Below are 19759 nucleotides of genomic sequence, written 5' to 3'. Positions count from 1 at the left end.
TCGAGATTCCCGCCGATGCACTGAGGCCTTACCTGGTCTCTGGGGCTTTTATAGCCCCGCTGCTGCCGCTCGAGATTCCCGCCGACGCTGTGAGGCCTTACCTGGTCTCTGGGGCTTTTGTAGCCCCACTGCTGCCGCTCGAGATTCCCGCCAACGCTGTGAGGCCTTACCTGGTCTCTGGGGCTTTTATAGCCCCGCTGCTGCCGCTCGAGATTCCCGCCGACGCTGTGAGGCCTTACCTGGTCTCTGGGGCTTTTATAGCCCCGCTGCTGCCGCTCGAGATTCCCGCCGACGCTGTGAGGCCTTACCTGGTCTCTGGGGCTTTTATAGCCCCGCTGCTGCCGCTCGAGATTCCCGCCGACGCACTGAGGCCTTACCTGGTCTCTGGGGCTTTTATAGCCTGCTGGTGCCGCTCGAGATTCCCGCCGATGCTGTGAGGCCTTACCTGGTCTCTGGGGCTTTTATAGCCCCGCTGCTGCCGCTCGAGATTCCCGCCGATGCTGTGAGGCCTTACCTGGTCTCTGGGGCTTTTATAGCCCCGCTGCTGCCGCTCGAGATTCCCGCCGACGCTGTGAGGCCTTACCTGGTCTCTGGGGCTTTTATAGCCCCGCTGCTGCCGCTCGAGATTCCCGCCGACGCACTGAGGCCTTACCTGGTCTCTGGGGCTTTTATAGCCCCGCTGCTGCCGCTCGAGATTCCCGCCGACGCTGTGAGGCCTTACCTGGTCTCTGGGGCTTTTATAGCCCCGCTGCTGCCGCTCGAGATTCCCGCCGACACATCCCAGCCTGGACCCTCCGCTATTCCCACTCGGGCCTACTGCCTGTTCCCTCCCCCTCCAGGATTCTCTCCCTAAACCCCTCAGCCTCTGCTTTCTCAGCCATGATCTCACTGAATGGCAGAACAGGCTTGAAGGGCTGAATGGCCTCCTCCTGTTAATATGTTCTCAAAACCTAGTGCTACGTCCAGACCAAATCTCCTCCTCCTAACCTCTCTCCGACCCGCGTTCGATGTCCATGCCATGCCTCTCCACCCGACGAGGCACCATGGGGGCGTTTCACTGCATTAGAGGCAGGATTAAGGGGCAAGCATTATTACAGGATTAAAAATAGCCAGGAGCCCAGGAAAAAAAAAAGAAAATAGTCAAACAAGCGGCAACTATCAAAACACAAGGCCTTTTATTCACATTTGTCCCAAGCCTTTGTGATGTTCTCATGCATGTTAAACTGGATGAAAATGGCCACTGTGAAGCGGAAACAAGGATCAGCAAAGGTGGGTCCCTCCTCGTGGGTTCCACCTGAGTACAGGGTGGGTTAAACACAGACCAGCTCCATTCTTTTCCTGTGAGTTTTGCTGCTTCGTTTGAAAGACATTTGTAGGCTTTTTAAAAAAAAAAACCTGGCGATTGCTCCAGTCTGTCACGGGTCGGGACGAAGAGGTTCAGAATCTGTCCCGGCCTTCACCAATCGTAACCGCCGCCAATCTAATCCAACGGCAGCTGCACCGCCATCACCTTGAAAGGAAGGGCTCACACTACGAGGAACACGGGACTTGCCACTGTCGGAATATTCGGAACACCTTGCTGGACTTTTCTGAAAGAGACTGACCGCAAAGAAAAGGGCATGAACACGGCCTGTTCAACATACGCACAAAGATGGGACACACAGCATCTTGGTGTGTGTAAAGTGCAGTTACTCTGCATCTCCCCGTTGAGAAATCGACCACTGTGTGAAGGGAGAGCACTGAGTTTTACTGCGTGTCTCTCACCGCTTGGCGCTGGGCGGGGGGGGTGCACAGCTAGACAGAGGGGGGAACCGGGCCCCCACAGGGAGGGGAGCCCCCACCAGGGTGAGGGTCCCTCCCCCCCACCGCCTCTTCCCTTTCCGTCAGGGGTTCTGTGCGCTGGGATCTCTGTGCCGGTGAAATTTCCAATACAAGGGAAAACAGCTGAAGTTTCTAAGTTCAGAAACTCCAGCAGACCCGGGCCCTTCACAAACATTCATCCCACAGGTTGAAATGCTCGACTTGCAGCAGAATCCTTCAAATAACTGCAGCCCGAGGGGTGAATGGGGGTACAAAGCGCTTTCTGTCTGACCACTGGCCCACACGACAATGGCAACAATCTCTGCAGCTTCCCAAATCCGTAAAGGAGACAAAACCCAGGACATTTCCGTCCCCCTCCTTCCGTTATAAACATACGAGGATTCAAACCCTGGCATCCAAGTCGAACAGCTTTTTAAAACGGCGATTGGCAGCATTCCACAGCGCTCTGATAGAATGCAGCCTGTGTCTGGGAATCTGCTCAGTGTCCAAACCGGACTTCAGGATGATCAAAAGATGCTCAAATTGGACAGGCCATCAATAGAAGAGACGTAAAGGCTGGCGTTGTGCTGATTTTCTGGCAAGGGATGTCACCAGCACTAATTAATACTGCTCATTTAAAACCACTTCCCTGTTTTCGCTTCTGACTCCACTCACCATCTAAGGTTCCCACTGTGGTTGAATACCCTGCCAGCACTCACCAGCTAGAATGGCTACAGTAGTCGAATAGCCTGCCAGCACTTCCATCTAGGATGGCTACAGTGGTCGAATAGCCTGCCAGCACTTCCATCTAGGATGGCTACAGTATTCGAATAACCTGTGAACACTCCCCATCTAGGATGGCTACAGTATTCGAATAACCTGCCAACACTCCCCATCTAGGATGGCTACAGTATTCAAATAACCTGTGAACACTCCCCATCTAGGATGGCTACAGTATTCAAACAGCCTGCCAGCACATACCAGCTAGGATGGCTACAGTATTCAAACAGCCTGCCAGCACATACCAGCTGGAATGGCTACAGCAGTCGAATAGCCTGCCAGCACTCACCGTCGAAGCGCACACGGTTACTAAGCTGAGGTCGGAGAGGGGAAGCAGCTGCTGTGGAACCGTATTCTGGGAGGAATCCATCCCTTCGGGGAGGGAGGGTTGTGAATTGGCAATGAAAGAGCAAAAGCTAACCCTTTAAACCCAGTACTTACAAAGGAGTCCGAGCCTTCGTTTGGGCTACGGGAACTTTTCAGTGACAAGAGTACCCGAAGTGCCGCCCTCCACCCTGGCTCCGTCTTCTCGGGTGACCCAGGGGCCGAGGCCTGCTCTCTTGGCTCTGGGTCTTGTGGCCTATCTTCTAGTTTCAGCTTCCTCCTAATCCACGGACACCAATCCCTGTGCTGGGAAACGGGGTCGAAGAAGCCCCGAATACTATCCTGTAAAAGGGAAAAACAGAACTGTACAAAACCACCCTGAACACACTTGCTCACTAAATATCGCAGTTAAACGGCGCTTCTCTCGGGCTTTTGAATCTCCTTTATTTGCACCGATCTTCTCCCGAATGCTCCTAGCTGCAGTTTAGATCCATGGGTACCAATTGCCCTCTTCTAACTCTCCCAAGTGGTCATTATCCTTGTGTGGCCCTGGTCAGGGAGCAGAACATAGGAACAGGAGGAAGCCATTTAGCCCCTCGAGCCTGCTCCGCCATTCAATCAGATCATGGCTGACCTTTATCTCAGCTCCATTTGCCTGCCTTTGCTCCATATCCCTCAATACCCTTACCCAACAACAATCTATCGATTGCAATCTTGAAAGCTCCAATTGTCCCCCAGCATCCACAGCCCTTTGAGAAAGAGTTCCAGATTTCCACTACCCTGTGTCTGAAAAATGTGCTTCCTGATTCACTCCTTAATGGCCTGGCTCGAAATTTAAGATTACATCCTCTTGTTTTGAGCCCTCCACCACATGAAATGGTTTCTCTGTATCTATGCTATCGAACGCCTGTGTCATTTTGATGCCAATGACGGGCATCAGAGGCAACACCCAACAGCCACTCGGGGGCGGCAGGACGAAAACCGGGAGCAGGACCCCTGACCAATTCCTTCCTCCACGCCCCATCCCCTCCCCCGTAATCCAGAGGGCACTGAGGGTCAGTCAAAACCTCCCCGCTGCTGCCCCAGCCGAGATTGAATAACTCAGCGCAAACCAGGGACCGAACTCGGACATCTCGACAACACTCAGCTACTTACTGGGGGACTCGCTGGGACATCAGCAGAATCATTAAATGTCCGTTACGTGGCACGTTTTAAACAGTGGTCTTATTTTTTCACTGCTGGATTTACATCAGTCAGCACAGATTGAAACTATTTCTATTTGTTCACTGCACGGCTCTGGGGCAGAATGAAGTTAGTCATTGGCAGTGAAGGGTACGTCCCAAGAACGCTATGTAACTCCCAATAGTTTTATGGGAACAGGCAGCTGTCTCACGTCTCATCTGAAAGATGGCAGCTCTAACATGGCAGCGTCAGCCCAGATTATGTGCTTAAGTGGGGCTTGAACCTCCCAACTTAAATTTATAGAGTGCCTTTAATGCAGTAAAACATCCAACGGCGCTTCACAGGAGCGTTATCAAACAAAATTTGACACCGAGCCACATAAGGAGCTATTTGGACAGGTGACCAAAAGCTTGGTAAAAGACGTAGGTTTTAAGGAGCCTCGTAAAGGGGGAGAGAGAGGGACAGAGGCAGAGAGGTTCAGTGAGGAAATTCCAGAGCAGCCCAGGCAGCTGAAGGCAAGGCCGCCAATGGAGGAGCAAATAAAATCAGGGATGCGCAAGAGGCCAGAATTGGAGGAGCTTCTGACTCTGGAGGTGAAAGTGGTCCCATTGCGTTAAGCTGACTCTGACAGACTGCAAGTGCTAACACTGCGATTCGGAGTGGCATGGATTTGCCAGTGTAAAAGCTCGGTTTCACCGTACTGCCCAGTGATCCTCCTCGCTGCACGTCCGCTACTTACGGAGCTGGTGGACGAGGACAGACGCAGCCGCTTGGGCTTCCGCTGCGGGCTGGAAGGCACGTCCCCCTGTCCCATGCTTCGGGTCATGGGTCGCTTGTTCCGCAGGTGTGGACTGACAGGGTCTAACTCGCCTCGATCAACTGGAGTGGGACTGTGGACATCTCGACTCCGTGTGCGAGCCCCAATGGGCAAAGGGCTGGCTTCAGGCTGATTAAAAAAAAAATTATAGTTTTAGCAAAGGAGCATCTCTCCTTACAGGAAGGATGCCACAAACTTAAAACGTGCGTGTGTGTCTGCATTTGTATGTACATGTGTCTATGTATATGTGTCTTTGTATATTTATGTGCGAGTATCAGGACCGTAGACGATGTTTGACTACCACAGGCAGAGCTAGATGCGTGGATGGACTTGACTGGCAAATGATTTTTGAATTAGAAAGGTGCAGTGTTATTCATGTGGGCAGGGTGAATATGAACACCAGAGCACCCTTTAGGAAAAAGTACTAAAGTTAGTGGAAAAAGAGATCTGGGTGTTCTAAAACATAGATCTTTAAAGGTTCATGACCAATGCTGTGAAGCGATAGCTAGAACGAATGGGGTGCTGGGGTGTATTTATACCACAACTGACTACAAGACAAAGAATACGTCTTTGTCCTTGTACAAGACCTTGGCTAGGTCTCAGTTAGAATACTGTGCCCAGTTTTGGTCTCCTCACATGGTGGGCGAGATTGAGGCTTTGGAAAGGGTGCAGTGAAGAGCCACAGATTAATACCTAGTAAAACCTTAATTACCAAGATAGGTTCAAAGAGCGCAGTTATAAGTGTGTGAGCTCATGTATATTGTGTGTGTGTGCGTGTGTACGTCTGCATAGTTGCGTGTTTATATATGTGAATGCGTGCGTATTTAGGCCCGTGTATGCGTGCGTATTTAGGCCCGTGTATGCGTGCGTATTTAGGCCCGTGTATGCGTGCGTATTTAGGCCCGTGTATGCGTGCGTGTGTCTCCTTAAACAACACCACCAAAAAGCAGATTAACTGGTCATTCATTTCATTGCTGTTTGTGCCACTTGGCCACAGAATGGCTGCTGTGTTTGTCTTTATAACAGTTGCTTCATTTTAACTAATTGGTTGCATGTGAAGCGCATTGAAATGCTTCGAAATAAGGTGCTGCATAAATACAGGCAATTAAAGCAGGTGAATTGGGTAAAGTCCATGACTGGGGATATTGTACATTGTCCGTGGAAGGAACTGAAATTGATTGAACAACCCCACAAAAACACCGTCAAGGCTATCAAGATTGATTTACATAGTGCATCAGCACATCAAACCATTTCAAGGCACATTACAATGAATGATTTTCGGAGTGTGGTGACTGTTAGGCTGGCAAACCCGGCATCCAGTCCGTGGCAGCAATGTGGTAAATGACCAGTTAGTGCCACATGGGAGTAAACTGGAGAGAAACAAAACACGGAATAGAAGTTCGACAAAGCAGGCAGGCGATTATTGCACCTGCTCGGGGGTCTGTGACTGGGCGGCGTCCTGGCTTCGCGTTATCATCCTGCGGGGAGACATCGCAGGGAGATTTGGTATCGACTTTTCCGGTTTGTTCTCCTGGGGGGAGGTACTGCAGACGGGAATGTCGGGGTCACTGGCCGGGCAAACGCCATCAATCTGTTGAAAGCTCCACAGACCCACCTTCCGCATGCAGTAGGAGCAGGTGATAACCGGCAGGTTGAGGAAATCCGAGGAAGGACTAGTCATATTGGGAAAAAAAAAAGTAGAAAAAGAGTTAGACAAGTGTGGCGGAGGGAAGCCCGTTTAGAAATAGCTGCTGGTTCCCCTGCCCCACCGCACCCCCCTCACCTCCCTGTGACTCAGTTGGGAGGTGCATCAACTAGTGGGGTGCAGAGCCACACAGACCAGCATCTTCCGACACACCTCCAGAAATTCAGTTTTGATGTCCATCAGATCAACGTCACACTGATGCAGATCAGTCTTTTGTCATCCACAACCGTACCTTTCATGGTTGTGAGCACATAATCCAGGCTGACACTCCAGTGCAGTACTGAGGTGCATTTGTTGGATGAGACGTTAAACCGAGGCCCCGTCTGCCCACTCAGGTGGAGGTAAAAGATCCCACAGCACTGTCTCGAAGAGGAGCAGGGGAGTTCTCCCCAGAGTCCTGGCCAATATTTATCTCTCAACCAACATCACTAAAACAATTATGTGGTCATTAGCACATTGCTGTTTGTGGAGCCTACTGTGGGCAAATTGGCTGCCACGTTTCCTACATTACAACAGTGACTACACTTCTAAAGCACTTCATTAGCTGAAAAGCACTTTGGGACATCCTGAGGTTGCAAAAGATGCTGTATAAATAAAAGTCTTTTCTTTTGTTCATTAATTTTGTTTGTAAATAAAATTCAGTTGGGTTCTTTGAAAATTGAACAAGAGCTTGAATTTCCAGTAGCGACGCATTTGACTTTATTGCTGCCTTCAATGTCTTAAGTTGATTGTAAGGTTCCAGGTTTCATAGCTGATCGCTCAAGTTTTGTGACCTCATCCAGGGTTCTACAATTGGCCTCAGCACCCCTGGGTGAGGTGGCGGGGGATCAGACTGGATTCCTGATTCATCCCAATGTCCAATAACCTGCTGACACTCTGTCTAACCTTGCTCATGAAGAATAGCCACCAAAAGTGAGGTGAAAGAAGGCAGCCTGTGGGTACTGCACCCCAGCAGGAGTTAGTGTCTCTTGGGGGAGGGGGGGGGGGGGGGTGTTGAAAGGACAAGGGGAGCGAAGGGGGGGGGGGGGGGGTGATAAATCATCCCATTCCCTGACTATTATCCAGCAACCGTGCAGGTGTTAAGGGCGGGAACGATCAGATTTGGTTGTGACGCTCCCTATGGTCAATAGCCTGTCAGCACTCTGTCTAGGCTCAATGACCACTTGCGAGCAGCGTACTGGAGTGCAATACCCATGGGACTGTACCCCAGTATGAGTTCGTCCCTTCAAAAGAGGAGCGGAGAAAATGGTGGGGGGGGGGGGGTTGTTCTAGGATTTAGCCAATGATTTCAAGCAGCCAATAGGCCCATGACAATGACCATGTGGGAAACTGCTACAAACACTTCAGATTCTCACCCAGCAGCCCAGCCAGTCAGAGCGAGGATACAGGCAGCAATGTGGACAGGGAGGAGATCCGCACTGCTCTTCAGCCCAGGGCTGTCGGACACGGTGTGACATTTCAATTCATCTTCGACCAACTGCAACAGGAAGCTGATGGTTTCCTCCGTGATGGTCTATTCAAAAAAAAAAAGTGTGCGAAGGTCAGAGGTGCATTTACTGAACTGCCGCCACTGAATTCAGAACAGTAACAAGGTGCTGATCACAGGATCGACAGGCTCGCAATCCAGGGTCAGCAAACCCTCAGCACAGCTACAGGGGAGCTGCGAGTTATGTGTACTGCAAGTGACCGGCTTAATAACATAGGAACATGAAGTAGGAGGCCAGTAAACAGTGATCGGAATCCAGGAATTTCACTGAATAGAAGGAGAAAGTTGAGACCACCTTGCGACAACGAGCCAAGCTACAGCAGGAACTTCCTTCCCCACCACCTGCCCAGCCCTCCTGAAGGCGCTGGGGCAAAGCAGAGTTCCACGGCCATCAAACGAGAGCAGGATGAGAAGCTGCTCCTTCGACACACGAAAGGTTTCATCTTCTTCCGGTCCTGCGCCCAAAATGAAGCCTCAACGCACTCTCTCCTGCTCGAACCTGTTCCTTACCAGGTCCTCAGAACTGTGAGATGTCTCACCGGCTCCGTTCTACCCCTTTCCTAACACTTAAAACCCTGGCTTGTCAGCCCCGAACCACTAGATCTCGCCCCAACCTTGATACCCTGCATTGTGTGTCCTTCGCCTCAGTCTCAATGAAAATCACACATTCGTCATATAAAATGCTTAAAGGGGAATTTTTGTTTTGGCATAAATTATGTTTCCGTCTTATTCTTGCCCTCGATCCTACTTGGAAATTCTTCTGCGCGGTTTAGACTCACTACATGGAGTCTGACATGAATCAAGTCATTCATGAAAGACTTATGAAATAATACTGAGCGGCCTACGGGTGGCGCTGTCCAGGGAGAGTATAAATACTCGGGCACGGGCCCAGCTTGCGCAGGACATTCTTAACAGGAACTAGTGAAGGACACAACTAGACCTCCATGTTGTAAAACAGTTGATTAAAGCTTTGTTTAACGCTTAGACCAAGTGCCTAGTAGTTTTCTTACGTCAGAGTCACCTTCAGCTTCCTGGTGACAGGAACGCTCCTCTATTTTAATCATTACAGCTGCGGATAGGATGAAGAGAATTTGAGGCAGGGAGTCAAAACCGCCGCTTGGCAACCAGAACGAGGTGAAAGCAGCTCAGTGAAGGGCAGGCCGAATGCCCGTGGAACTGTACCCCGGCAAGGAGTCAGGAGGCGCGGGCGGTGCTGATCTCTAGGACTCACCATGTCTTTGAGGTCGTCGTGTTTGAGGGCCGGTAACTGGAAGTCCAGCGAGCACAGATTCTTGAACCGCTCCGTCACCCCGTGCAGGAGGGCTGCTGGCTCGTTCAAAGGTAAAGCCCAGAACCGTTCTGCCAGGTGGAAATGAAAGAACAAGTGAGTCACCTACAGAGGGGGGGGGGGGGCAGCAGGGGACCACTCATTCCCACGTCAGTCAGGGTTACTGTGAAAGGACCCGACTCAGGTCCCACAGCTGTTACTTACTGTTCACGCACACACGTGGACGCATAAACACACACAGCGAGCATGCACTCGCGTACACGCACAAAATTACATTTAGCAGTGTAGTGTATGTACCTTTAAGAGCCCCTGTGTACTGTAATACCGGTAGTGACCACTCGGGTATATAAGCCTGTATAAGAACATAAGAAATAGGAGCAGGAGTAGGCCAATCGGCCCCTCGAGCCTGCTCCGCCATTCAATAAGATCATGGCTGATCTGATCCTAACCGCCAATCTACTATCACTGAACCATCTCCTGAATCTAACAGAATTAGACACACGAAATAGGAGCAGGATCAGGCTACATGGCCCCTGGGCCCGCTCCGCTACCCACAGGGCCATGACCGATCCGAACCTAGACTCATGTCCAAATTCCTGCCCGTTCCCCATAACCCTTTATTCCCTTTACTTCTAGGAAACTGTCTATTTCTGTTTTAAATTTATGTAATGATGTAGTTTCTACAGCTTTTTGGGGCAGCATATTCCATGGACCTACCATCCTCTGAGTGAAGTAGTTCCTCCTCATCTCAGTTTTGAAAGAGCAGCCCCTTATTCTAAGACTATGCCCCCTAGTTCTAGTTTCACCCATCATCGGGAACATCCTCCCCGCATCCACCCGATCCAACCCCTTCACAATCTTATATGTTTCAATAAGATCGCCTCTCATTCTTCTGAACTCCAATGAGTAGAGTCCCAATCTACTCAACCTCTCCTCATATGTCCATCCCCTCATCCCCGGGATTAACCGAGTGAACCTTCTTTGTACTGACTCGAGAGCAAGTATGTCCTTTCTTAAGTATGGACACCAAAACTGTACGCAGTATTCCAGGTGCGGTCTCACCAATACCTTGTACAACTGAAGCAATACCTCCCTATTTTTATATTCTATCCCCCTAGCAATGAAAGCCAACATTCCATTGGCCTTCTTAATCACTTGCTGCACCTGCATACTAACCTTTTGAGTTTCGTGCACCAGGACCCCCAGATCCCTTTGTACTTCAGTACTTTCCAGTTTCTTGCCATTAAGATTAATAACTTGCTCTACGATTTTTCCTGCCAAAGTGCATAACCTCACACTTTCCAGTATTGTATTCCATCTGCCAAATCTCTGCCCACTTACTTAGCCTGTCTATGTCCCCTTGCAGGTTTTTTATGTCCTCCTCACTCACTACTTTCCCTCCCATCTTAGTATCATCTGCAAACTTTGATATGTTACATTCGGTCCCCTCCTCCAAATCGTTAATATAGATTGTAAAGAGTTGGGGACCCAGCACTGACCCCTGCGGAACACCACTAGTTACTGATTGCCAGTCCGAGAATGAACCATTTATCCCAACTCTCTGCTTTCTGTTAGATAGCCAATCCTCTATCCATGCCAGAATATTACCCCCAATCCCGTGATTTTTTATCTTAAGCAATAATCTTTTGTGTGGCACCTTGTCAAATGCCTTTTGGAAGTCTAAATACACTACGTCCACTGGTTCCCCTTTATCCACCCTATACGTTACTTCCTCAAAGAACTCCAGCAAATTTGTCAAACATGACTTCCCCTTCATAAAACCATGCTGACTTTGTCCTATTAAATTATGATTATCCAAATGTCCTGTTACTGTCTCCTTAATAATGGACTCCAATATTTTACCTACCACAGATGTTAGGCTAACCGGTCTATAGTTTCCAGCCTTCTGTCTACTGCCCTTTTTAAATAAGGGTGTTACATTAGCAGTTTTCCAGTCTGCCGGGACCTTTGCTGATTCCAGGGAGTTTTGGAAAATTATTACCAATGCATCCACAATCCCTACCGCCACTTCCCTCAAGACCCTAGGATGTATAGTGTCTTGTATCTTTTAGTTCACCTCCAGACTTTGTTCAGTAAACACCTGTTAAACCAACTCCTGCATTCCGTGTCTCCATTAATACACGGATACAACAAGCAGGTGTTGATCTTCACGCTTAAAAAGGGACAAGAACATTCACACCATTGCTATTTTCCCCCTTTATTCTCAACTCCTCTTCTCCTAGAGGCACTGGATCTTTGCCGGATACTCTTCCACTGGTGCAGAGTTCCCACCAGCACCTTATCCAAGGGGCTGATCATAACGCACGAGACCAGATAGTATCCACTCCCCAATCCTATCCTCCTCCTATGTCCCATAAATATCCAGTAGAGGTTCCTGCATGATGATCCCCGGCTGATTTTGCACTCCCTAATCCAGGGGTGCTGAGGCTAACCTCCCTAACCCCAACCTCTGCCCTGGCTGAGATTAGCTAACCTAGTACAGACTGGGAATCAAACCTGGGACTGACTGCCTGGGCCTGTATGGGTCAGCTCCACCAGGCGGTGCACTGACCAACTGAGCCAGCAGGGGGCAATGACTCCACTGGTGGTTCATTTATGTTCCTGGCACTATCCTGCTCAGCAACTCACCAAAGCCAACTCCCCTGATACAGCCCGTCAATACTAAATACACTCCTTTCCAACAGTTTGTATTCTAAATGATTGTGACTTTGGGTGGCAAGTCTCTCCGAGAGATCAATTACTGGTCAGGGAAATGGTAGACCTAAAGGGATCGCCTGCAGCTCTCCCTGAAAAATACAGAATGGAGCAGAATCAATGTCTACTCCAGGGTGGCACTGCAACGCACATTCGGTGTGTGGCTGTGTCAGTTCACTCCCTTACCCTCCAGAATGCCTTGGTCTCACAATGTAAAGCACATCTCAATGGGATTCTATTTTGCTGCTTCTTTTTGTGCTGGCTTTCTCCTCTCAGCCAGCCCCACCCCAGAGACTTCAATACAAAATCGAGGCTGACCCTCCAGTGCCAATACCGAGGCAGTGCTGCACTGTTGGGAGGTGCCGTCTTTCGGATGAGACGTTAAACTGAGGTCCCGTCTGCTCGCTCAGGTGAGCGTAAAAGATCCCATGGCACCATTACGAACAAGAGGAGGAGGGAGTTCTCCCCGGTGTCCCGGCCAATATTTATCCCTCAACCAACATCACTGAAACACATTATCTGGTCATTAATCTCACTGCTGTTTGTGGGAGCTTGCTGTGCGCAGATTTGGCTGCCGTGTTTCCTGTATTACGACAGTGATTACACTTCATTGGCTGTAAAGCGAGTTGGCATGTCCTGCGGTGGCGTCAGGCGCTGTATAAATGCGAGTTTGTTCTTTATTTCTTTTCCTCAATCATGGCTTCCTGGCTTGGTACTGCAGGCACCAGTCGTGCTCTGGTACCTCGCCTGAGTGACGATCCTTCATGTGGGCACAAGGGTGGGAGGCAGCGTTGCCTCGTCCGATGCTCTCCTCACCCGACATCTACACAGGTGCCCTTCCAGCAGGTGGCCACTGGATAGCGCTGTGCCAACCTGCAACGCCCATTCCTGCCGTTGGTCGAATCAGCTGGACCGTGGTGATCGGGGGAGGGCAGAACCGGAGAAGAACTTGGTGTAAAGTGGGTTGCAGCTTTGCACTGTTAATATGGTCTCCTGCATGCAACATGAACACAGTCCGAGCAGCAGTCTCACACAGAACTGAAGGGTGGACAAGCTCAGCTGAGCCCATTGTCCTTTTCTCAATCCCAATGTCCTTTTCTCAATCCCAACGTCTAGTATTCTGTTCCACGGAGATTCTCAGTACCTCTTAATGCCAATGCCCTGTTTTCTCTCTGCTCACTGTTTGCCTTCTATTTTCTCACTGTTTCCTTTCCATTCTCTTTCATTTTAATTTCCCCAAATGGTTTCCGTAGGTTTTCGATTCCTCTACCATTTTGTTGACTTCCCTGCCCCTCATTCTTTTAAGAACATAAAAAAATAGGAGCAGGAATCGGCCATAGGCCCCCTCGAGCCTGCTCCACCATTCAATAAGATCATGGCTGATCTTCTGCATCAACTCCACTTTCCTGCCCTATCCCCGTATCCCTTGATTCCCATAGAGTCCAAAAATATATCTCTCTCAGCCTTGAATATACTCAACGACTAAGCATCCTCAGCCCTCTGGGGTACAGAATTCCAAAAATCCACAGCCCTCAGTGAAGAAATTTCTCCTCATCTCAGTCCTAAATGGCCAACCCCTTATCCTGAGAGTATGCCCCCTAGTTCTAGAGTCTGCAGCCAGGGGAAACAGCCTCTCAACATCTACCCTGTCAAGCCCTCTAAAAATGTTATACATTTCAATGAGATCACCTTCATTCTTCTAAACTCCAGAGAATATAGGGCCATTCTACTCATAGGACAACCCTCTCATCCCAGGAATTTTGTTTTAATTGACTCATTCCCTAAAAGGCAGTGAGCTGGCAGAACAAGTTGGGAGGGTGTCGAGCGAAGTGGGGAAGTGTCTGTGTGCAGAGCGCAGCGGGAGCAAAGTGAGAAATTACTGAATTGTGCCAAGAGCAGAAAGCTTTACTGGTTTGGGAGGAAAACATTCAGCTTCAATACACAGACAGAAGTCCATTAAAAAAAAACCCTGATCTTCAGTTACTTGGTAATAAAACCTGTGCCTACCCTACAATCACGCCCCAGCCCCCAATTGCTTTTGGAACCATAGCCCGCATTTCAGGACATGAGAGAAAATTAGTGAAAGAGGAAAAAAAAGCAGAGAGCGATGGCCTGCAGATATAAAGCCTCAATTACAGCGTCAGCAACCCAGAAAATCCTACACGTTTACTCCCACCTCACCTGGACAGGGACTGTCAGGCCAGAAGCAGAACTTCTCGTGTGCGGTTTTCAATCCTTCCAGCAGCTCAGCGACCCTCTCTTTATCTTAAAGGTAAAATCATGAACAAATAAATGCAGCAGATTTTAACGGAAACAAAGTAAGCCCGCTCAACATCATCAACCCGGCCGAGGAAAACCAGTCACTGGAGGGTTCAAATACCAGGGGACATTCGTTTTAAGTTCGGAGTAACAAGGGGAAACCAGGCGGGACTTCACTACTCAAAGGGTATTAGAATTGTGGAATAAGTTACCAGGGTAGGACATTGAAGTGCGACAACGTAAATGGAGTCAAGAGATAAATGAATGTATTTTTGGAGACAGAAGGGATTGCGGGATATGGGGAGAAAAGAGAGAAAGATGCACTGTGAACAGTTCTGGACTCCATATTACAAAAATGATATACAGGCACTGGAGAAGGTGCAAAAAAGATTTACATGGATGATACCAGAACTGAGAGGTTATAACTATCAAGAAAGGCTGAGCAGACTGGGGCTCTTTTCTCTAGAAAAGAGAACACTGAGGGGTGACCTAATAGAGGTCTTTATATTATGAAAGAATTGGATAGGGTAGATGTAGAGAAGATATTTCCACTTGCAGTGAGACCAGAACTAAGGGCCATAAATATAAGATAGTCACTAATAAATCCAATAAAGAATTCAAGAGAAACTTCTTTACCCAGAGTGGTTAGAATGTGGAACTCGCTACCGCAGGGAGTGGTTGAGGTGAATAGCATAGATGCATTTAAGGGGAAGCTAGATAAGTGCGTGAGGGAGAAAGGAATAGAAGGTAATGTTGATAGCTTTAGATGAAGTAGGGTGGGAGGAAGCTCGTGGAGCATAAACAGCGGCACAGACCAGTTGGGACGAATGGCCTGTTTCTGTGCTGTAAATATAATATTGGCCCAGAACTTCGGGTCTCCACGGGTGAGTACGCACGGGGTACTCGCCCGTAGACCCAATGGAAGTGCCGGTTTCGTGCATGCACTGCGCATGCGCGGGAAACCGGCACTTCCGATCCCCTGAAAGAAGGGGTTCAGAGTTCGAACGCGTGCGCAGGAGAGGCAGCACGTGCGCATCGAACTTAGTTTTTTTTTTGCATGTTTTCCCGGGAGGGTAAGTCTGCAGAAGTTACACATATAAAAAGCAGTCGTAAGGCCTGCTTTTTACAAGGTAAGTGGTGAATTAATTAAAATTAAAACATTTTTTCCACAGGTTTATTATTTTTAAATACTTTAGAGCAAGGTAAGTTTATTTTTAGCCCCGTTAGAAAATAAAATTATTTTTTTCAAATTATTGTTTAAAATAGTTATTTCATGTAATTTATAGTTTATTTAAAAAATGTGATGTTTTTAAAAAATGTATTTGAAGATTTAGTGATGTTTTGGGGCCGTAGTATTTATAAGTTTTGACAGCCCTTCCTGTCAAACTTATGAATGGGCATTTCCCTGCTCCGATTGACTCCCCATGGCCCACGTGATCCCAGGGGACGCTGTGAACTAACTGCGCCCCTGGGATACGCAAGCACTGCGCGCCGGCAGTTGGAGCAGGCCCAGGATCGGAATTCCACAGGGGCCCACAGCACAACGGCCGGCGTGCAAGGTAAGTGCAGGTCGGGGGCTTACACCCACGGGAAGCCCCCGACCCGAATTTCTGAGCCAATGTGATTCTAGAAAAGAAACAGGCTTGTGTGAGATCGGTTCACACAGCATCAACTGGGAGATCAGGCCCAAGTTTTTCCTGGTCTGCACAGCGCCTGGGCCTTTAACAACAGAGCTGGAGGGAACTTAAGTTTGTTTTGCGATAGAGATAGGATTGACCAGGATGATGCGAAAAGGCAGACGAGAACATTCAAAAAGGCACAAGCTGTTGGGTTAATGATGTATAACACAAGAAAAAAAGCACACAAACTTACATTTATTGGCGTCCTGGGTTGGATGCAGAGTCGTGCACAGGAATGCCTGACAGCTGGAACACTTCAACACGTCGCACTCTATGTTGGTCCAGCCATATTTGGCACAGTGTAAAGGGGAGAGCTCAAAGGACATCCCAGCCCACTTGAATGAGTATCTTTGTCAAGGGAAAACGCTCACAGAATACTCGTCAAGACACTGGTTCAACTCTGTGCTCATCCTCTGCATCACGTCTTTCTCTCCGTCTATCTTAGAATAAATGACCTCAGACATATGCAGGGTGGGAGGAACCCAGGGCGATTCTGTCCCCATAACTTCGGGGGCGTGGAGGAACCAACACAAGCAAGGACGCAGTTCACCTGAAACTTTTCTTAAATTCCCTCCCGGATTCCACTCTACCCCGTGAAGGTGGCGACTCATTGCTGGGGTACGATTCCACAGTTAACACACACCCTCCAGTAACCTTGCACAAATGGTCAACCTTCATTGTAAACGTAAGACAATGAGCGTGGGCAGGCTATCCGACCATGTGGGACATCATAACTGAATCAGATCTCAGCTGATAAACTGCCCCCCACCCCATCTATTTTCCAGTGAGTCGCTGGATAACTATTAGGTACAGCAACCCTGGCTGCTTTCCTCCTCCCTCCCCACCCCACACAAAGGCTCACAATCACTGTTTGAATTTGATCAGCTAATTCAGCACAGGTCGAACCTGAGACCATCCTGGTTAGTGAAACTCAGCACCACACTGGGCAGCAAATTATCCACGGGCATTTCATATTCAAATTCACCATAGGATTTCGCTTAATTATTTTGATGATGAATAATTTTCTGCTTATTCCCTTGTTATAAAATGATAGGCTTTACAGCATAGGAGGCTGCCATTTTGTCCTTTATGCCTGTGCTATTGTTCGCTCTTCAACTGGAGCTCTCCATTCCTCCTTTTATTTAATTCTCTTTTAAATGATGCTATATTCACTGCCACAATAGTTTCCTGTGGTAAAACGCTTCATGTTCTAATTATCCACTCTGTGAAAAAATGTCTTCTAACTCCATTCTTTATTCTTCCAGTCATACTCCTCAGTCTCCAACCTTTCACTGTTTATCCTCTCGATACCTTGAATAATTTTGAAAACCACTATTAGATGCCCCTTAACCTTCTCTGTTCCAGTGGAAAAAAAGGAACCAATTTTCTGGGACTTTCTTCACACTATTCCGCTCATTCCAACGGCTGAGCAATAAGATCTCTGACTCCGAGCCACACAGACGAGGAAGGTTCCAGATCTGTGCTGAGTTCGCTGGTCTCCGCCAGGACAGCAATGGCGGATGGGGAGAGATTGACTACCGTTCCCTGAGTTAGAGAGAGGGAAAATTAGGCAAGGTTTATGATATTCCTAATCACTATTCAGTGACCAGAATTTACAGCACAGAAACAGGCCATTCAGCCCAACTGGTCAATGGCCTGTTTAGGCTCCATACGAGCCTCCTCCCACGCTACCTGATGCCACTGAACCAAACAATCAGACACACATACATCACAGGGACTTGTAACCACCAGCACTTCACCCTGGCATTATACAGCTCAGAATGCTCTCTCCACCCAAGCGTAGAAGGATGGAATCTATAATTGTACCGTTGGGTATTCACAGTCCGTGATATTTAGCACCAAGATCTCCCATGCTCACCACTGCACTTTAGTGACGACACTGAAGGATATTGTGAATGTTTCGACCCGCGAGAAGAAAGCTTCTTTATTAGCAGAGTCACAGGGAACTGGCAATCTTGGTAAATCGCTGCCATCAGGCGATTCAGGGATGGAACTTGTCTGATCACTAGGGAACAAAGAATAAGAATAATCGGATACCAACACTCTTAACACTGAATGGCTACAATACACAGAAATGGCAATAACTTTCATTTATTTTTGGGTAATATTGTGATCATCAAGGTGAGGGCAGTTAGTGTCAGCCTTGGCTCAGTGAGCAACATCTTTGTCATAAAGGTTGTGGGTTGAAGCCCCACTCGAGACTTGGGCACATCATCCAGGCTGACATTCCAGTGCAGTACTGAGGGAGCGCTGCACTGTCGGAGAGGCCATCTTTCGGATGAGTCCTTAAACCAAGGCCCCATCTGTCCTCTCAGGTGGACGTAAAAGATCCTGTGGCACTATTTTGAAGGAGGACAGGGGAGTTAGCCCCTTTGTCCTGGCCAAATGAACAAAGGAGAAACAAATTAGAAACCAACACTCTCCGCTGTTAAACTAACGCCGAATGAACACAATGCTGGATTATGTGCTCAAATCTCTGGAGTGGGACTTGAACCCACAACCGTCTGACTCAGAGGCGAGAGTGCGACCAGTAGGAGTGGGGGTGGGAATGGGGATCTGGCTTCACCCCTCTCGAAGGCAATTCGCTTTAACAAATTTTAGAAATCTGATTATTATCCTGAATAATTTTAGTGAAAACCAATCCCTTGAAATAGATCCAGTGGGACGGGTCCGTGAGACTGGGCCCCGAGGGTGCCATTCATTCCCAGGGCCCATGCCCGAGAGGAAGGGGTTTCCGCGCAGTAACTTTACTGGGAACAATCAGTAACTCCGAGCCGCGCTGTATTTACGTCTCTGCGATGCTATCGGACAGCAGCTGCCGCACTTTCCGCGGAGTCTCTGCCGCACTTTTGCTGCTGGGCGACTGAAAATCACCATTGCTACCGGCCGCCGCCATCTTTGATGCCGCACATATCAGCGTCCCATCGACTACAATGTATTCGGCATAAATGTTCCGGAGCACAAACCTTAACCGCAACTGATTAACACGGGGAAATGTTCGGCGGAAGAGTTAAAGATGGAGACAAATTCCACACCTATTTGCTCACTTTCTAAAGCAGCGAGAGACATAAAATTAAATAAAATTTTTAGACCAAAATAATTGTTTCACTTCAAATGAGTGGGTTAACTCAATAAAAGAGCAATCTATCTTTTATGCAGGTAATTGGATCTCTGTTCATCCCGCCAAAACAAAATTGGTGCAGAACTCTTAAGTCTTTTGCCGTTTTAATTTTTGACCAATTTTTCTCCCTTCCTCTCTTGCCCTGAAGTTCACTCCTTGCTGGGGTGAGGCCCCTGGGACCAGCTGCCCACCCGTATCTAGGGATGGCAACCGTCCAGGATTGTCCTGGAGTATCCGGGAAATGAAGATTAATCTCCAGGACACTGCTGCGAGCAACCCAGGGAGAAAAATCATAGAAGCATTAAAAAACATGATGTGTTTTTGTTTATTTTCTTTGAACACTTTCATTTATTAGTTATAAAAATAGGAGTTGGGGACAAAAGGTGGTTTGACAATCGGGAATCAGGCAATTGAGTCGTGAAGATTCTGTTCACTTTCCAATTGCTGTGGGAAGATGGTGTATCATGAGGCTGGACATGTTGGGCGACCAATGATGGGGGTGGGGCAGTGGGAGGTGGTCCGTCGTGTAATGAAACCTCCAGTACATCGAACCAGATTTGACAACCGTACCAGAGTCTCACT

General features: G+C 48.5%; 1 protein-coding gene across 4 annotated transcripts; it reads right to left on the bottom strand.

The window, feature by feature from the left end:
* Positions 1-1153: 1153 nt before the first annotated feature.
* On the bottom strand, positions 1154-19388 carry zc3hc1 (zinc finger, C3HC-type containing 1). Of its 4 annotated transcripts, XM_086010641.1 has the most exons (10): positions 18846-19016; positions 17947-18061; positions 16229-16379; positions 14279-14362; positions 9326-9453; positions 7964-8121; positions 6333-6576; positions 4826-5032; positions 3022-3246; positions 1154-1599 (listed from the first exon to the last, which is right to left on the bottom strand). In XM_086010641.1, the coding sequence occupies exons 1-10, from the start codon at positions 18950-18952 to the stop codon at positions 1531-1533; spliced, it is 1488 nt and encodes a 495-aa protein (XP_085866767.1). In that variant the 5' UTR covers positions 18953-19016; the 3' UTR covers positions 1154-1530. The 4 variants fall into 4 exon arrangements, with proteins under 4 accessions (XP_085866767.1, XP_085866771.1, XP_085866769.1 ...); XM_086010645.1 differs by lacking the exons at positions 16229-16379; positions 18846-19016 and adding an exon at positions 19023-19388 and having other exon boundaries at positions 17915-18061; XM_086010643.1 differs by lacking the exon at positions 16229-16379 and having other exon boundaries at positions 17915-18061.
* Positions 19389-19759: the final 371 nt, after the last annotated feature.

Source organism: Somniosus microcephalus, chromosome 17, assembly GCF_052327205.1.
Source record: "Somniosus microcephalus isolate GS21.2 chromosome 17, FLI_Smic_1.0, whole genome shotgun sequence".
NCBI classification, from domain to species: domain Eukaryota; kingdom Metazoa; phylum Chordata; class Chondrichthyes; order Squaliformes; family Somniosidae; genus Somniosus; species Somniosus microcephalus.
This window is presented reverse-complemented; position numbering and strand designations above follow the sequence as displayed.

Excerpts from the sequence above, each read along its gene's own strand:
- zc3hc1 (XM_086010641.1), bottom strand. The coding sequence starts at position 18,952 with ATGGCGGCGGCCGGTAGCAATGGTGATTTTCAGTCGCCCAGCAGCAAA. Across the intron at positions 18,062-18,845 it reads TCCGATAGCATCGCAGAGAC|TGATCAGACAAGTTCCATCC; the intron begins GTAAATACAGCG and ends TTTGTTCCCTAG. Across the intron at positions 9,454-14,278 it reads GCCTGACAGTCCCTGTCCAG|AACGGTTCTGGGCTTTACCT; the intron begins GTGAGGTGGGAG and ends TCCACCTGGCAG.